This window comes from Ranitomeya variabilis, chromosome 1 (genome assembly GCF_051348905.1).
Source record: "Ranitomeya variabilis isolate aRanVar5 chromosome 1, aRanVar5.hap1, whole genome shotgun sequence".
Classification (NCBI taxonomy): Eukaryota; Metazoa; Chordata; class Amphibia; order Anura; family Dendrobatidae; genus Ranitomeya; species Ranitomeya variabilis.
The window spans coordinates 886,888,397-886,908,879 of record NC_135232.1 but is presented as its reverse complement, the minus strand read 5'-3'; the positions used below and the strand labels follow the sequence as shown (position 1 = coordinate 886,908,879).

General features: G+C 40.0%; 1 protein-coding gene across 1 annotated transcript in view; it reads left to right on the top strand.

The window, feature by feature from the left end:
- TBCK (TBC1 domain containing kinase) overlaps nt 1-20,483 on the top strand; it is a 481,012-nt gene that overhangs the window by 436,735 nt on the left and 23,794 nt on the right. The window contains exon 25 of the mRNA XM_077278374.1: nt 172-331. Within this exon, the coding sequence (XP_077134489.1) occupies nt 172-331 (160 nt within the window). The remainder of the gene's footprint in view (nt 1-171; nt 332-20,483) is intronic.

Genomic DNA, 20,483 nt, shown 5'->3' with positions numbered 1-20,483 from the left:
TAGGTCATTTTACAGGTAGAAACAAAGCTAATTCACCTAACCATTTTCGTTTTGTAAACCTTTTTCCAGACCCAAAACAGATTTACTCATTGGTTTACCGTAATTAAAATTGTAGTGACATGTATTTCCTGAAGGTATTTTCTTCCATTTTCCCTAACTCCTATGCCACAGCTTTAATCGAGGACATATACCAGGTAGCATCAATATGCCATTTGGCTCGGCATTCTCTGCTGATGGTGACTTGGTGCCAGGTTCTGCCAGTGCCAATCTTCAAAGTTTCAAAGGCAAAGTCATCGTGTCTGTTGGGCATGTAACAACAAATGCAGCAGAGGTGAGTCTGAATACTTCCTTAAAGAGGACCTGTCATCAGGTAAAAAGCTGCTAGTGTTTGCTCTCATTTTTATCTTGTTGCTCCCCTCAGTATTCAATTTTTTTTCTTTAAATGGGCCATACGGTTCCTGAGATATGGACTTTTTTATTCAAAGCGGAACAGCTTATAGACCTGCCCCCAGAGAATTCTGTGAAGCATGCTCCCTTGGTTAAGACCATAAATAATAACACTAAATAAAAAGACCCATCTCTCTTGAACCATATGGACAATTAAAAAAAAATACTGTCCAATTATGACCTGGTGAGAAGTCCTCTTTAAATTGTTTCTTAAGTAATTAAAGATTTCTGTATATTATGTGTCAGATCATAATTACGTGTATTGTAAGACGGTATGAAAAAATGGAAGCTGAGAAAACCACGTGGCTGATAAAACTCTGTTAATGGTGTAGGGAAGTAAAATCCTCTAAAGACAATAAACCAATAATATCAAACTTCCTGTCACTACATTGCATTGGAGCCCTAAAATGTATATTAGGGTGTCTTCAAAGGTTGTCACCATATCACTCGTTTCACCAAGGATTTTTGTGGCATCTCTAGAATCAGGCGTGGATGATCCTAATCCACTGGAGCATTAAGTATGAAATTAGCTCATTACTACCCTTGATCCTTGGAAGGTAACATTGACTATTCACGCAATAGACCACCAGAGAGACAACAGTTTATGTACACCATGTTCCAAATTATTATGCAAATTATATTTTTCTCGGATTTTCTTAAATGGTCGGTGCAAATGACAGTCAGTCTAATAAAAGTCATCACCCATTAGAGTATGCATAGAATTTTATTGAAGAAACCTCCCAATGTTAACAGTATAATCTCCAAAATGAAGAAAACTCAAAATGCACTGTTCCAAATTATTAGGCACAGTAGAATTTCTAAACATTTGATTTGTTTTAAAGAACTGAAAATGCTCATTTGTGGAATTTGCAGCAATAGGAGACCACATTCACTGAACAAAAAAGCTATTTATCTCCAAAACCTCCTAAGAGGCCAAGTTACATGTTAGCATAGGACCCCTTCTTTGATATCACCTTCACAATTCTTGCATCCATTAATTTGGTGAGTTTTTGGAGAGTTTCTGCTTGTATTTTTTTGCATGAAGTCAGAATAGCCTCCCAGAGCTGCTGTTTTGATGTGAACTGCCTCCCACCCTCATAGATCTTTTGCTTGATGATACTCCAACTGTTCTCTATAGGGTTGAGGTCAGGGGAAGATGGTGGCCACACCATGAGTTTATCTCCTTTTATGCCCATAGCAGCCAATGACTCAGAGGTATTCTTTGCAGCATGAGATGGTGCATTGTCATGCATGAAGATGATTTTGCTCCTGAAGGCACATTTCTGCTTTTTATACCATGGAAGAAAGTTGTCAGTCAAAAATTCTATATACTTTGCAGAGGTCATTTTCACACCTTCAGGAACCTTAAAGGGCCCTACCAGCTGTTTCCCCATGATTCTGGCCCAAAACATGACTCCTCCACCTCCTTGCTGACGTTGCAGCCTTGTTGGGACATGGTGGCCATCCACCATCTATCCACTACTCCATCCATCTGGTTGGTCCAGGGTTGCTCGACACTCATCAGTAAACAAGACTTTTGAAAATTAGTCTTCATGTGTGTCTTGGCCCACTGCAACCGTTTCTGCTTGTGAACACTATTTAGGGGTGGCCGAATAGTAGGTTTATGAATCAAAGCAAACCTTTGAAGGATCCTACACCTTGAGATTCAAGGGACTCCAGAGGCACCAGCAGCTTCAAATATCTGTTTGCTGGTTTGTAATGGCTTTTTGGCAGCTGCTCTCTTAATCCGATGAACTTGCCTGACAGAAGCCTTCCTCATTATGCCTTTATCAGCACGAACACATATGTGCTCAGATTCAGCCACAAATCTCTTAACAGTACGATGATCACTCTTAAGTTTTTGGGAAATATCTAATGTTTTCATCCCTTGACCCAGGCATTGCACTATTTGATGCTTTTCGGCAGCAGAAAGATCCTTTTTCTTTCCCATGTTACTTGAAACCTGTGGCCTGCTTAATAATATGGAACATCATTTTTAAGTAGTTTTGCTTTGATTAGAATCACCTCAAAAACTAATTATCACATGTGTTTAAGATTGATTTCAGTGATCCATTATCATCCATGAGTTTGTTTGAAAAACAAAACAATTAAATCTTTATGACACTTAAATCCAATTTGCATAATAATTTGGAGCACGGTGTAGTGGAGCCAGACATTTTTGTGCTCCTCGATGTATCTCAGCGGTGTGTGTACACTGTTCACCTGGTCACCGTATCTGGTTGCTGTGAGTAGAAATAGTGTAGCCCAGTAGACTATCACAATCATATTCTGGTCCCAGGGTGAGCCCACATTCCTCTGCCATTTTTGTATCAATAATTTTATATGAACATATAGAAGTTGACCAAATCTTTTTATTTTTTTATATAAAGGCAATTTACGATCACTCAGTTTTCTATTGATTTGCTTTTATTTCTATAACCATTTATGTATTTCTTCTGTATCTGTCTGTCTATACATACGGTGTGTTATTAGAAAAAAAACTATATTTTCAGCATGGTGCTATGTTCATACAAGGAGGATGTGGCCAAATTGTGATCTATGAATTGTGATGTATGAACTTATTTTTTTGTGTGTTTCACATCCAGCTTTCTGAAAAAAATAACTGGAAAGCCTTCCTTGTATTTAAAATAGACCAATCTCCACTTTACCAAATCAGGTTTTTACCATTTGTATTTATAACTTGGCCATTCTGATCGATAAAAAAAATAAGATTTTATCTACACCCATCCATCACACTTTAAACTTTTGCCTTTTAGTATCCTATTCCCCCTGTTTTATTTTCTTTTTTTTTTCTTTTCTTTTTTTAAATCATTTATTATTTTTTGTTAACTTATAAATACTACTCTACTATTCATTAGTGTTCTTGGGAAGTTTCAGTTTTGTTATCCTCTTTTCTTCAAGAAACAGCTATCAAGTAAAACTAACGTAGTATAAATACAATGCAGTGCTGACCACTAACACAAGTGGCTCTTTTGATAAAACAGGTGGCAATCTTCTCAAGTGTCAAGGGTAGAACCCCAAGGGTGCAGTTTTCCATCTTTCATTGATGCAGATTATACTTTTTTTACAACATGCAAAAAATATAGCCTAATGCCAGCACACATAGTGTTACATTAAGGTCTCTTGCAGATGACCGTAAAACTCACAGGAGTGCTGTCCAATAGTATGAAGGATAGCGCTCGTCCCCATGGTATTCAATGAGACAGTGCATATGTCCCCAAAAAATTGCAGTGTGCACAATTTGCCTCCGATAATTATCGCATGGCACTTTCACTTTTCACCGCACTTGGGCGACATTGAGTGCAGTCCGATTTTCACGGACAGACTGAATGGAGAAGATGGAGAATTTTTTTTTTTATTCTCCACATACGAGAAAACCAGACCACACTCTAATCGGACCGATTTTCTCAGATGATCATGGTCGCACTAGAAAATCTGTCCAATTATGCTGATCATACTCTGATCAGAGTGTTATCCGATTTTCTCAGATACGGAGAACAAAACAAAAATTCTCCATTCAGTCTGTACATGAAAAGAAAATCTGATCCAATATTTTCTACAGACCCATAGACATGAATTGGCGAGCACCATCTGATCGGAGGCAAATCTTGCATACTACAATTTTTTACTTAGACACTAGGAGCCCTAATAGTGTAATCGGGACCCTCCAGATAGCCAACAAAACAGGCACACACACTGCCAGTAAAAATACAAATATCCAGGATTTATTGTGCACATCCAAAAGAACCAGTAACTGAAACAGGCTTACTTTAGCAACAAAACAGAAAATAGACTTTCTAGATGTCAGACTTTGTCACTGGTGCATAAATTGGTGTTTTTGACTGCACTTTCCAGGGTCTGTTCAAAAATAGTCCTTCACTTTTCACAGTGATATCTGCTCACTGCTCTCTGGTAGGTTTTAATCAATCATGCTTAGTCCCACGTACAGCTTCTGGTCAGGTAGATAAGATATAGAATAGCATACGGGAGTGACCTAACTTAAGTCACTTCTAAAACCTGGACTGAAATTCTACTTAAATATTTCAATGAAATATCATTGCTGACCATAATATTTCCAGAACTTCCATCATAGAGGCAACAAGCCTCTCTGATACATACCTCCGATTCACCATTTTAACTCCTGTGATAATTTGTAACAGGTACCCTAATGCTATGACCCGTATTCATATATATTATACATGCAAACACAATTAATCAGTATATAAACTTCATTATAGCTACAAAAATACTCCATGTGATCAAAATTGTACTAGCCCACCTACCAAAGGCAAGGCAACTTTAGCTGTATGTGCCTAGGCCTTAAATGAACTGGGCAAGAGTAGAATGCAACTATACTTTGCTCTTTTTTACACTTCCATGGTGTCCTGGGCTTGTACTTCATTCATTTGGATAAATGTTCCCCCAGTTTTGCAGAAAGACGTAAATCACCTGCACCAAAGCAAAATGTACTAAGCGGTTGATATTTTCTAGTGTCTTTCTCGCTCTGAATGCTTCCACAGAACTTTCACATTACTTTCCAGACATCAGTATAACTAATATAAGGTAACCCCCATCCTTCCTGTGTTATGACAGGATAATTACATTATGTATGACATAGGATGTGTTACGGGAAGCCTTGGGTGCACCAAACCATGGACAGCATCCGGCGGGCACAGGAGAGCTCTGCATCAGCCTAGATGTTTTCATGTTCAGTCAATAGCTGACAGCGGCTAATGTGGTTTAATTCTAAGTGATGTCAGCGTGAAGGAATTTTTCAAGGAGCCTTCAGGTATTCAGTGGTTCAGGTATTCCGTTTGTGTTCATAACATGTAGTTAAGCATTACAATTCTAATCCTCCACTTTGCCGTGATTCTGGAATATTTTCTTGTCAGAATAAAATGGGCCATAGACAGCTGTACTAATTATATTAGAAAGCTACCCTTGTTATTTCTGACCGTCATCTCAGTAGTTATTTAGGTGCCATATCTCAATCTTGGAGCGTCTTTATTTACAGCATTTTTTCCTTTTACTATATTCTAAAAAATGTCAGACATATGAATGTATTATGCACCATGTATCTTAGAAAAATAAAATCCTTTTGTGTTTGGATTTTTTCACAGTTTTTTATTGTGTATGTTTGGCTTTTAAGAAAACTCATAAAGCATTTTTATTTATTATTTTTATTAGCATTATATAGAGAGAGGTGCTTCTCACAAAGTTAGAATATCATCAAAAAGTTAATTTATTTCAGTTCTTCAATACAAAAAGTGAAACTCGTATATTATATAGAGTCATTACAAACAGAGTGATCTATTTCAAGTGTTTATTTCTGTTAATGTTGATGACTATGGCTTACAGCCAATGAAAACCCAAAAATCATTATCTCAGTAAACTAGAATAATTAACAAAAAACACCTGCAAAGGCTTCCTACGCTTTTAAAAAGGTCCCTTAGGCTAAGTTCACATTAGCGCTCCGGGGCTTTGCGGAGGGCTGCGTACTTCCTCCGTTAAGCTCCGTCTACTTCCGCATACCTCTGCATGAGTTCTGCATACCTATCTTTAACATTGGGTATGCAGGACTTGTTGCGTTTTGTGCGGACGGCGGGCACGTCAAAATAATGCATCCCCATGTCCTGCGTACCCAATGTTAAAGATAGGTACGCACAGGGCCGGACTGGGACCAAAATTCAGCCCTGGCATTTGAAGTTACACAGGCCCACTTGTCACATGGTGACTGTATAATATCTTTGTACACTTGTAGGCAGGGCCGGTTTTAGGCAAAGTGGGGCCCTAGGCAAAGTTTAAAATGGGGCCCCAAATGCTAACATATTGCACATCACACACAATTTCGGTTGTATTTACATTCGCTGATCTCAGGCCGCTAAATGAGTGTGATCGACAATACTGAAGATGTTCAACGCTTGTTTCCTGGCCTGTTTCCATCAGCAGAGGAATAATGATGGGACAGAACGATCACTAATAGATCACTAACAGATCACTAACAGATCACCATACAGTATCATGTTATCAGCAGCACATCTACAGTTTACACCGGCGATGTGCTGCTGAGAACAGTGATTTTTGTTCCAGCAAAAACAATCTGAATATGCAGCATTTTACTTGTTTAGTAAAATACACCCCATAGTCCTCCATATATTATAATGTGCACCACAGTCCTCCATATAGTATAATACACTGCTCAGTCCTCCATATAGCATAATACACTCCTCATAGTGCTCCATATAGTATAATGCACCGCCATAGTCATCCATGTAGTACAATTTACTTCCCATAGTATAATGCACCCCATAGTTCTTCATATAGTACAACGTATTCCCCATAGTCCTCAATACAGTATAATGCAGCCCTCATATAGTGTAATGCAGCCACCACCCTACAGAATATAATGCAGCCACCCCAGAGTATAATGCAGCCAACCCAGAGTATAATGCAGCCACCCCATAGAATATAATGCAGCCCCCCTCATAGTTTAATGCAGCCCCCTCATAGAGTATGATGCTATCACTCCTCAAAGACTATAAATATAATACAGCCCCCCCATAGAATATAATGTAGCCCCGAATAGAATAGAATACAGCCCACCTCCCCACAGAATATAATGCAGCCCCATCAAAGAGTATGATGTAATCATCCCTCATAAAATCTAATACAGCCCCCCATAGAATATAATACAGCCCACCTCCCCATAATATATAATGTAGCCCCCATAGAATATAATGCAGCCCCCCATAGTATATAACACAGCCTCCCCCATAGAATATAATATACCCCCCATAGTATATAACACAGACTCCCACATAGAATATAATATACCCCCACAATAGTATATAACACAGCCACATAGTATATAACACGGCCTCCCCCATAGAATATAATATACCCCCCATAGTATATAGCACAGCCCGCAAAAGTATATAGCAAAGCCAGCATAGTATATAGCACAACCCGCATAGTATATAGCACAACCCGCATAGTATATAGCAAAGCCCGCATAGTATATAGCACAACCCGCATAGTATATAGCACAACCCGCATAGTATATAGCACAACCCGCATAGCGTATAGCACAACCTGCATAGCAGATAACACAGCCCACGTAGTAGTATACAACACAGCCCACGTAGTAGTATACAGCACAGCCCACGTAGCAGTATACAGCACAGCCCACGCAGTAGTATACAGCACAGCCCACACAGTAGTATACAGCACAGCCCACACAGTAGTATACAGCACAGCCCATGTAGTAGTATACAGCACAGCCCACGTAGCAGTATACAGCACAGTCCACATAGTAGTATACAGCACAGCCCACATAGTAGTATACTGCAGCGGCCCACTACTGGCACCGGCCCTTATGGCATTTGCCAGAACTGCCCGATGGCCAGTCCGGCCCCGGGTACGCTGGACACACTCAGAAGTAGGCGGACCTAAACGGAAGTGGGTGGAGCTTCAGGGAGGAAGTACGCAGCCATCCGCAAAGCCCCGGTAGGCAAGTGTGAACCCGGCCTTAGTCTGTTTCAGTAGGCTCCACAATCATGGGGAAGACTGCTAACTTGACAGATGTCCAGAAGGCAGTCATTGACACTCTCCACAAAATGTGTAAGCCACTAAAGGTCATTGCTAAAGATGCTGGCTGTTCACATAGTACTGTATCCAAGCATATTAATGGAAAGTTGAGTGGAAGGAAAAAGTGTGGTAGAAAAAGGTCCACAAACAACTGGGATAACCGCAGCCTTGAAAGGATTAAGAAAAGGACATTTAAAAATTTGGGGAGATTCACAAGGAGTGGATTGCTGCTAGAGTCATTGCTTCAAGAGCCACCACACACAGATGTATCCAGGACATGGGCTTCAAGTGTCGCATTCCTTGTGTCAACCCACTCATGACCGATAGACAACACCAGAAGTGTCTTACCTGGGGGAAAAATAATTGGACTGTTGCTCAGTGGTCCCAAGGTGTTTTCAGATGAAAGTAAATTTTGCATTTCATTTGGAAACCAAGGTCCCAGAGTCTGGAGGAAGAGTGGAGATGCACACAATCCAAGGTGCTTGAGGTCTAGTGTGAAGTTTCCACAATCAGTGATGGTTTGGGAAGACATGTCATCTGCTGGTGTAGGTCCACTGTGTTTTATCAAGACAAAAGTCAGCGTAGCCATCTACCAGGAAATTTTATAGCGCTTCATGCTTCCCTTTGCCAACAAGCTTTTTGGAGATGAAAATGTAATTCTCCAGCAGGACTTTGCACCTGTCCCCACTTCCAAAAGTACCAATACCTGATTTACAAATAACAGTATCATAAAGCATCAAAACTCATAAAGCATAAATAAAAATGCTTTTTGAGTTTTCTTAAAAGCCAAATATACTGGTTTTGTGAGAAGCACCTGTATATTCACTTTGGCTCCGATTCATTAAAAATGCCATTTTGCTCTCCAGTCTTTATGAAGGCACTGCTGGGGTAAAATGTGATGAATTCGGTAAGACACGCATGCCTTTTATTGAGTTCGGCATATCATACAATTGATGTATACAGTAAGGTGACTGCAGTCAGGAACTGTAGTACATTTATGGCGAACTTTACGTAAATTTTGATTAATTTGTCTGGCAAGCTTTGTCATGGCCAATCCCGCCTTAGATCTGTATATATTGCCTTAGGCTGGTTTCACACTTGCGTTTTGATCTGCAGCGTTTTTTAAAAAAACGCATGTGGTGAAAAAACGCATGCAAACGCTGCGTTATTTAGACCCGCGTTTTTGCGCCAAAAAAAACACGGGATAACGCGGCGTTTTCCCGCGTTTACATGCGTTTTTTCCCGCGTTTGCGTTTTTGAAACGCATGCTGAGAAGTGTGTGACAGCTGCCAATCATCAAAATCAACTAGAAAACACTATTAATAGAATTAGCTAGGGTTAGGGATAGGGTTAGGATCCCTAGGGTTAGGGTTAGGGGTAGCTTTTTATTAGAATGTCCTGGTCACCAGGTCACTGATAAGCCACCCCCCACCATCAAGGTGATAAAGGGATCCAAACCCTACCCCTAACCCTAGGGATCCAAACCCTAACCCTAGGGATCCAAACCCTAACCCTAACCCTAGGGATCCAAACCTAACCCTAACCCTAGGGATCCAAACCCTACCCATAACCCTAACCATAACCCTTGGGATCCTAACCCTAGGGATCCTAACCCTAAGGGTTAGGATCCTTAGGGTTACTAGGGATCCTAACCTTAGGGTTAGGTTTAGGGTTTAGGATTCCTAGTAACCCTAGGGTTAGGGTTAGGGTTTTCTTGTTTTTTCTTGTGTTTAGGGTTAGGGTTTTCTTGTTTTTTCTTGTGTTTAGGATTAGGGTTTTCTTGATTTTTCTTGTGTTTTCTTGTGTTTTTCGGTAAAAACGCATGCGTTTTTAACGCAAGCAAACGCATGTGCTTAAAAACGCATGCGTTTACATAGACAGCAATGCATTTTTTTGCCACGAATAAACGCATGCGTTTTTTTGCGGCAAAAAAACGCCGCTAGAAATTACTACATGTTGCATTTCTGCAAATGAACGCACGCGTCAAAAAATGCATGCGTTGCCGAAAACGCGTCAAAACGCACGCTAAAAAACGCATGCGTTTTTTAATGTTAAGTATAGGGAAAAAAACGCATGCGTTTTTTAGCGCTAAAACGCTGCAGATCAAAACGCAAGTGTGAAACCAGCCTAAGCTGGCTGGAACGAACATAAAAAAGCCAAAAGTCCCAACATTTTTGCAGCAATTGAGGGTGTTTTATAATAGAAAACTAGCGGAAAAAACACCTTTAATAATTAAGCCCTTTACATCTGCCATTTTATCTTGCAGTTTTCAAGTGATTTTCGTTTGTTTATTGTAAATTTCTGAAAAATATGCCATGCTTCATTTGAAGAAAATGCAATTCGTATTTCAATATACAGTAGGCTTTCAGCAACAACAACAAAATGTTGAAAAGAAAAATGCACCAAAATACACAGTTTCTCCTTAAAAATATTGTGTGAAACCATTATGATAAAAGGATATTTTGAAGTTTCTTTTATTATTAGGAAATCCTAATATCCTAAGCAGTGCCCTAATATATCAGAATTATTCCTGTTACAAGCAGAAATAGTGTCGATTAGATCTCCACAGGGCTATAAAGAAATCAAATTCCCTTTGAGCACTCACAGGTGGTACCAGCTTTTATAAATGGCACCTACATTCTGCTGATGATGCCAGCTTGGGATTTACTTAATCTACAGTCCTACAGGTTAAGCTTAGAAGGTTTTCAGCTTTTAACAATCTTAAGAGAAAATGCTAAAATAATTTTTGGCATTCATGTTGAATCAGTTTTTTTTTTTTTTTTTTGAAAAACATGAAAAAAGATTTATGTCTCCCAAGACCATTAAAATATAGAAACCCCAAAATGAGAACATAGATAATGTCTCAGAACTATTACGATCCAGTAGTAATATACAAAGATCATTGTGTGTGCGTGTTTAATACTAAAGTGCAAGAAGAAAAGAGTTGGCATTGTTGGTATTTCTTTCTACATGTGCAATTCATCCTTTATCATGTTTATTCCAATTTTCCTTCATCAGCCCACAATTTATGTATGGTTTTTCCAAAATTGCTGGACGTCAGAAGAATTGATTGTATGAGAAACAGATTCATAATCGAAAAGCATGGCCAGATTTTGGACAAAGCTATGACATCTCATATAAGCTTAGAACTGTAAATTGAACAGTTGACTTGCCCCGACAAGGAGAAATCTAAAATTGGCACTCTATCAAAGTGCATCATGTAACTGTTAAGCTAGGGATCCATTTTTTTGGGAAGGGGGTGAGGACAGGGAGGATGTGCCCTAATGAAGTATTTATGGATCCATTGTATAGATTTATGTGAATATATAATATTATACACATGAGGTAGTGGTTGATGTACTCTGTAAGTCAATGAAGCTATTTATTCTGTCACACATCAGTTATGTCCCTTTACACCGTATTGTGTTCTGAATATCAGCCATTCACAAGGATTTGGAAGGCTTGCATTATTTTTGTTTTTACGCTTGCTGAAGCATGTTATCTTCCACTTCGATGAGGGATAAAACAAGTCCATCTTTCACCATCATTCCATTGATTGATGCTGGAAAACCATGCAAAAATTCAATAACTTCTGTAATCCATTCAACATCCCCAGCAGTTAAAAGAAGTCCGTGTTTTACCAATCTCGATTTTTTTTATTTCCTTTAAATACATAAACCTCAACAAATAGTTAAACTTGCTTTCATGAGGTTGTAGCTTTTCTCTTGCTTTATTTATTGATAAGATGTCTGTTTTTCTCACTTCTCTTCATCAACCTAGACTATTTAGTGCTGATGCATCATACAAAAAAATCAGATTACAAAAATATTTAAACACAGGTTGTAATATAACAAAATAGGTAAAAAAAAAAAAAAAGGAGGTGAATACTTTCACAAGCCACTGTATGGCCTCTTGTAGCATTCTCAGTCCTATAAAAACATATGTGTTGCCCTTCCCCCATTATGCAGTAATGTCCCTTATCATTTACTAATGTCCTCCATCCTGGGCCCTTTGAGGTATATATGGCCCCCATCCTGGTATATATGTCTCAAATCCTTGTATATATGTTGCCCATCCTGGTATACATGTTTCCCATCCTGGGCCCCTACCTGGTATATATGTTGCCAATAGAGATGGGCGAACCCATCTCCGAACACCGAGTGTTTGTCTCATGACATCTCACAAAAAGCTGCTTCTGATCGGCATTAAAATCATTACCGCCGGTCAGACAGCTGCGGTTCCCATGCTGTCAAATGACAGCATGGGAATGACATATTTGTGAGGTTGATGTCACCAATGTATTGTCCGGAGACATCCAGCCCACGGGTTAGTAATGTAGAGGCATCTATATGACACCTATCCATTACTAATCCTATAGTTATATAGTAAATAAACACCCAGACAGATTAAAGTATTATATTTGAGAGAATGACACAGACTCCTTTAATGATTCTAAATTCAACCATACTCACGTGTTCTCCCATTCCATTGAAGCCATCGTCTCCTGTAATAAAACAAAAATAAAAAACAACCTTATCCCTCACCTGTCCGTCATTCTAGATACTCCTTTTCTGGGCGGCTGTGGTTCTTAGGCTGGGAAGGCCAATATCAATGGCCCCTTAACAACATGAGAATACCAGCCCCCAGCTGTCTGCTTTAGCAAGTCTGGTTGTCAAAAATGGGGGGGGAACCCCATGTTGCTTTTTTTTTTAAATTTAAATAATTAAAAATAAACAGCGTGGGGACCCCTCTATTCTTGATAACCAACCTTGCTTACACTGACAGCTGAGGGTAGTAGCCCCCAGCTGTCAGTTTTGCTTGGCTGGTTATCAGAAATACAGGGGAACCCTCTCTGGGTTTTTTGCGCAGGCGTTGGTTGATGAATTCTCCCATCAGCCGCTCCTGCTCTTGCTGTTAATACCGGCAGCAGGCGTAGACTGATAGGGGCAGTATTCCTATCAGCCAACACCAGTGACTGGAGGTAAACTGTTTACCTCCAATCACAGCTGCGGGCTCTCACTGTTATTTGATTTTACCACAAATCAGAAGCAGTGTATGTCGCGCTGTCATGCACATGACAGCATGGCAAACACTGGATGTTTGGGCCCCCCATTCAAGTAAATGGGGTTCTGGTCCGGGTACTGTTCTGCTACTCGAACCTGAACTTTTTTTTTTACTTTTTGGCCGAACCTGCCAGACCCGAACATCCAGGGGTCTGCACATCTGTAATCGCCAATACTGATATATGTAGTACGGAAAATAAGTATTTGATACACTGCAGATTTTGCAAGTTTTCCCACCTACAACAATTGGAGAGGTCTGTAATTATTATCATAGTACACTTCAACTGTGAGAGACAGAATCAAAAACAAAAACCAGAAAATAACATTGTTTAATTTTTAGATAATGAAATTGCATTTTATTGCATGAAATAAGTATTTAATCACCTACCAACCAGCAAGAATTCTGGCTCTCACAGACCTGTTAGTTTATCTTTAAGAAGCCTCCTACTCTGCCCTCATTACTTGTATTAATTGCATTAGTTGTTTGAACTCATTACCTAAAAGACACCTGTCTACACACTCAATCAATCACACTCAACCTCTACACCATGGCCAAGACCATGGAGTTATCTAAGGACACCAGGGACAAAATTGTAGACCTGCTTAACCGTAGTATGGGGTATGGGCTACAGAACAATAAGTCAAGTAACTTGGTGATAAGGCATCAACTGTTGACACAATTATTTAAAAATGGAAGAAACACAAGATGTCTGTCAATCTTCATCGGTCTGGGGCTCCATGTGAGATGTCGCCTCGTGGGGTAAGAATGATTCTGAGAAAGGTCAGGAATCAGCCTAAGAAATACACAGGAGGGCCTGGTAGATTACCCGAAGAGAGCTGGGACCACAGTCTCAAACATTACCATTAGTAACACACTACGCTGTCGTGGATTAAAATTCTGCAGGGCACCCAAGGTCCCCCCTGCTCACGCCAGCATATGACCAGGCCTATTTGAAGTTCGATAGTGACCTGGATGATCCAGATGATCCAGAGGAGGCATGGGAGAAGGTCATGTTGTCATATGAGACCAAAATAGAATTTTTTGGTATCAACTCCACTTGCCGTGTTTGGAGGAAGAAAGAGGAGTACAACCCCCTTTTCTGCAAAGGAGACAGAGCGACTGCACCATATTGAAGGGAGGATGGATGGGGTCATGTATCGGGAGATTTTGGCCAGCAACCTCCTGCCCTCAGAACATTAAAGATGGGTCGTGGCTCTGTCTTTAAGTATGACATTAACCTGAAACACACATCCAGGACAACTAAGGAGTGTCTCTGTAAGAAGCATTTCAAGGTCCTGAAGTGGCCTAACCAGTCTCAAGTCCTGAACCCAATAGAAATTATTTGGATGGAGCTGAAACTCAGTGTTGACCTACAACAGCCCCGAAACCTGACAGTTCTGGAGAAGATCTGTAAGGAGGAGTGGGACAAAAAACGTTCTGCAGTGTGTGCAAACGTGGTCAAGAACTACAGGAAACGTTTGACCTCTGTAATTGCAAAAAAAGGTTTCTGTACCAAATATTAACTTCTGTTTTTTATTATATCAAATACTTATTTCATGCAATAAAATGCAAATTAATTATTTTAAAATCATACGTGATTTTCTGGACTTTTTTAAGATTCAGTCTCTCATAGTTGAAGTGTACCTATGATAAAAATTACAGATCTCTCCATTCTTTGTAGGTGGATAAACTTGCAAAAATGGCAGTGTATCAAATACTTATTTTCCCCACTGTATGTCGCCCACCCTGGACCCCTTCCAGGTATATATGTCCCCTGTTCTGTTGCTGTTCTTTAACATATAAAAAAAACCCATTACACTGTGTTCCAAATTATTATGCACAAAGAGTTTAGGAGTGATAAGGTTAGAATTTTTTTGTTTGTCATTTAAACTCATTGATGGTGATATGTGTCAGGGCTCTTTATATCACTGAAAGCAATTGCAGATACCTGTGCAAATTAGTTTGGCAGGTGTGTCCAAATAAAGGCAAGACTACTTAATAAGGCTGTTCCACATTATTAAGCAGCCTACATTTTTTGCAAAAATGGGAAAGAAAAAGGATGTGTCGGCTGCTGAGAAGCAACAAATTGTGGAGTATTTAGGTCAAGGCATGACTACAATCAACATTGCCAAGACACTTCATCGTGATCATCGCACAATCAAGAAGTATGTAGCTGATTCCCGGCACACTCGTGTGCGTGCTGATAAGGAAAAACTGAGGACTCTTTCCAACAGGCAATTGCGTAAGGTTAAAAGAGCAGCTTCAAAAATGCCTTGTCATAGCAGCAGACAAGTTTTTGAAGCTGCTGGTGCCTCCAACGTCCCCAGAACAACAAGATGCAGGGTCCTTCAGAGGTGCGTAAGCCATCCTGTCAACCACCTCTATCCACTGCACACAAGCAGTGGGCCAAACGATACATGAAGACTGACTTCCAAACTGTTTTGTTCCAAGATGAGTGCCGTGCAACGCTCGATGGACCAGATGGATGGAGTGGAGAATGGCTGGTTGATGGACACCCCATGAAAACACGGCTAAGGCGCCAACAAGGAGGAGGTGGAGTAATGTTTTGAGCTGGAATCATGGGGAGAGAGATTGTCGGCCCCTTTATGATCCCTGAGGGGGTAAAGATGAACTCCATAATCTATGTGGAGTTTCTAAAAACACTTCCTGCTATGGTTCAAGAGGAAGAACCGTACTTTCTGCAGCAAGATCATTTTCATGCATGATAATGCACCGTCTCATGCTGCAAAAAACACATCTGCATCTCTGGCTGCTATGGGCATAAAAGAGGACAAACTTATGGTGTGGCCACCATCTTCCCCTGACCTCAACCCCATTGAGAACCTCTGGAGCATCATCAAAAGGAGTGTCTATGATGGCGGGAGGCAGTTCACATCTAAGTAACAGCTCTGGGAGGGTATTCTGTCCACATGCAAAACAATTGAAGCAGAAACCATCCAAAAACGGACAAATTCAATGCATGAGAGAGTTCAGAAGCTTCTTTCGAACAAGGGGTCCTATGTGCAAATGTAACATCACCTAGAATAAAGTTTTCAATTGAAAGCTGTTTGATTTCATTTTGTAATAAGCTGATAATGCTTATAACTGGAAAATAACAATGACTGCAATTCAGATAGGTAATTTAGAGAAAATATGAGGAAATATTATTTGCATAATAATTTGGAACACAGTGTATACTCACCTTCCTTCACCACGCGGTGTCCTCCTCTACAACCAACGCAGGTACCATTGGCTTGCATCGGCATGCGCACCATAGCACATGACGCCACTGCCATGTTCCACCAGTCACATGCACGCTGACGTCAGCTGCCGGCCTCTGACTGATAAAAGAAGTATATATCGTGACACAGCTGGGATGGTGCTCAAGTAGGGTCCCAAACCAGACAATCAATAATAATAAACTTGGCACTCAACTCATGAGAATTCGGTGAAGAATATTTTTTAATGCAGTCCAAAATGAAAGTACAGCGTTTTGGTCGATAACAGACCGGTATCCTGACGATTGTCTATTATCGACCGAAACGTTGTACCTTAATTTTGGACTGCATTAAAAAATATTCTTCACCAGATTCTCATGAGCTGAGTGCCAAGTTTATTATTTCTGATTGACTGATATACTGATATATTGGCATACTTTGCAACACAGGGAGACCACAGGTCTTTGTGCCACAGTACACAGTACTGGGGTCGTCAGGCCCACCTGCAGCCTGGACTCGGTTGTGGTCGTGACCTCTGTGACCGCCATTGTTACGCCTCTGTATGTGGGTCTTTAGTTTTGTAGTAATAGCAGTTATTACTATAGCTATAGGTATAGATTCTTATCTAATGACTAATGGAATTGAGGCTGTAATTAGTTTATTATCTAATTATATTTAATTAATCTGAATAATATAGAAATTGATTCTTGTAATCTGCAGAGAGACATATACTGGATTTTCAAAAAGGAAAGTTTTATTCTAATTTGTGTTTGTTGATATAAAGAATAATACAGTAGATATTTTTTACATATTTTTCTTATGATGCTTTTTTTTAATCAAATTCAAAAATAAAATAGCCTGAGATTCCACAATCCAATATCTAAAGAGTTAGGCAACTGGAGTTGTAGTCATCATCCAATTTTAATGTGGTAAATTGTAATCAGTTCTTCATGGAGGCCAACATCTTCAGTTACTGTTGGACTGCTCCCAGCCCCCATAGGCCCACACAAACACTAAGCTTTTCAAGATTGCAGTTTGTGTGTCACATCTAATATGTGAAATGGTTGTGTAAACATGACTTATCTGATAAGAAAACATCTGAATTGTGTTATCAGAGGCCAATTGCAACCTCTTCCCAAAATAGAATTCAGTAGAAATCTCAATTCAGCAAACAAAAACCAAATGTGTATTGCATTAACAGTATAAAGAATCAAGAGTATGTGCTGATCACTTCTGTTTATCCATAGCACAGTACATTGTACATGGATTTATAATATACAGCTGTTTCCAAAGTGCAAACAATGGTGTTCCTGGTGTATCCAGATGCTTATCTTCTTCTCGTGGCTCCTCTTCATGGATTATGCTTTTCTTATATAGCGCTATCATATTCCACAGCACTTTACAGACATTATCACCACTGTCCCCATTGGGGCTCACAGTCTAAATTCCCTATCTGTATTTCTTTGGAGTGTAGGAGGAAACCGGAGTACCCGAAAGAAACCCACAGAAGCATGGGGAGAACATACAAACTCCTTGCAGATCTTGTACTTGCTGAGATTTTAATCCAGGGCTCCAGCCCTGCAAAGCAACAGTGCTAACTACTGAGCCACCGTGTTGCTAAAAATTGTTACTAGAGAGGCGAGAATTTGGTGGGTTCACTGCGTTCTACTGTAGTTGACTCTTAGTTAAATTGGTTCAATATGCTATAATGTGGGACACTGAATAAGTTCCATTTTAAAGGGGTTCTCCAGGACTTTGATATTGATGGCCTCTTCGTAGGATGTTCATGGAGGGCAGACACGTGGAACCCCACTGATCAGCTGTTAGCTGGTCCCAACACTGCCGGATGTATTCAGTGTGCAGAGCTGGAACACCACTGCTCAATACACTATGTAGTGGCCATTCCCAGTATTAGAGATTGGGTACCTTTAAAGTAGTACAACTTGTCTTTTACGGATATGTCTATTCCTACCGGTAGACTATATTTATTTTTTTTTTAAATATATTCCTTGTGATCTAAAGTAATTGAAATTACAGAGACACATTTAGGTAGGGCCTGTTCTTATTAGCATTGTAGTTTTGTGTTCAATATAAGTCAGAATGTTTTGATGGATCACTTGCATGTCGGATCCAGACAGTCACGTACTGACCCCATTGGCTTTTACGTCTGTCGTTAAACCCCTGAAGTTCACAATGATCCTGTGAACTGAGCAAGACATTACTGTAGTTTTCATCAAATTTCTCATCCTATCACTCAATGACCCCAATGATGAGTAAAAAAAACCCTGTTGATGACAGAACTAATGAAGATTGATGCATCTACAGTTAATTCAAGGTTTTGACAAGTTCTCTCTTTAAGGGAACACCCAGAAAGGAAGGACAAAAGTATACCGAAGGTAGTCTTAGCCTCACGGTTTGTCAGTCTAAGAGATATTCTGTATGTTTTGACACAAAGTTTTATATTAATCCCACAAATAAGAAAGGGGTAAATCTGCGGATATGTTTTATTGTTACCTGGAGAATGTCTGAGGTTTGGGACTCGGCGAAGGGTGCAGTACATAACAATCTTTTGTCCTACTGCAGACTGGGCTGAGGGGGAGGCTCCTGCTGCAGCTATTGACGTACATCCAAATACAAGTGAAGCTCACCCAAATAAGATACATCCCACCATTGTATGGCTATTTGGATCAAAAAGTTATCGCTCTGTGTAGAGAAAATACAAAGCCAAAAACAAACAAATTGCCCTGTCATGAAGGTGTTAAAAGATGATCACTCTTTGTGCACTGTACATGGGTCAGGCAAACCACGCTACACTTCCAGGATCAGTCCTGGAGACCTTGGCCTGGGAGCCAAATATTTAATTGGTGTACACTGTAAACGTGTTCGGTAATATGAACATCGAATGCTCAAACTATTAATCCTCGGATTGCACCCTTTGGTGGTCATGCTGCTGAATATTGGCTTCTCAAAAGACGTGGATCAAGAAAGCATTATTACGTATGTTGTAAAAATACATTTTCCATGCGTTAAATGTTAGAAAAATACAAGTGAACAAAACCTAATTTATACAGAATAACTTGTGTGCTCTGCACACTGTAGATCTTGGTTTTCTAGTCTTTCTCTTTACGTTTCTCACTCTTGATGAATAGCAAGCAATATGACTGGAGGACGTCAGTGCTATTTATACTCCTTGTGAAAATAATTTCTAAATATTCTGTTATCTATTACGGTCAAGTGGTTTGAAAGCCGTATGCATGGGAATAAGGAGTTTGTTCTGAGGATCGAGGCTTTCATAATGTACATGTGAAGCCAGCCAAGAGAAAGCCTCGCTCTGCTTTCTTCATGCAGCGATGGTTCCTCGGTCAGTGACTCCGTGACCCATCTCCTGGAGACAATCTACTGTGTTGTTTCTTCATGGAAACTAACTGGTAAAGTCATAACAAGGTTACCCTTCCAGGTTGTGACACAGGGTCAGTGCCTAGTTACAGAATTACAGCTTAGTTATTTGCCTTTAACTTTATGCACTCTTTATATAACACACTTATTACAAAATCTATATGGAATGTGATTAGGCATCCTTAGTTACAGCTAATTGATGATTGCAATCTCTAAGTCAAAGGGAACCTGTCGCATTGCACATACAGGTCAATCTGTGGACAGCATGGTATAGAGATGCTGAGCAGCATGATATATAGGTTTGTTGGACAAGCTTCAGTATTGTATGTTATTCAGTGAAGTCCCAGGTGTTTATATACATGTGAGTCCAGCGGTGGTCCTACAAATGTCTGCACGCACAGTCATACAGGTAAGACTGTCAGTCACTGAATAGGACTGCCCACTGGACTCACATCTTCACATTGCCAAGGTTTTAATGAGTAAAATTCAAGTTATACTGAAACTTTTCCCACAAAAATGTGAATCACCCTGATGGGTCCCTCCTGCTGTACAGCATGCTGCCTGCTGCTCGTGTACTTTTTCAGTATTGCGGGCTCCCTTTAATGTGCCACTAATGACATGTGAGCCCCTGATAGAGGCTTTACAAAGATTGTTTACTGAATTAGATGGTAATGGGACCTGCCTACTAGAAACCCAAGCAAAATCGATGCTCAGCAATGTGAGTGACTAACAGAACCAAGGAGATAATTC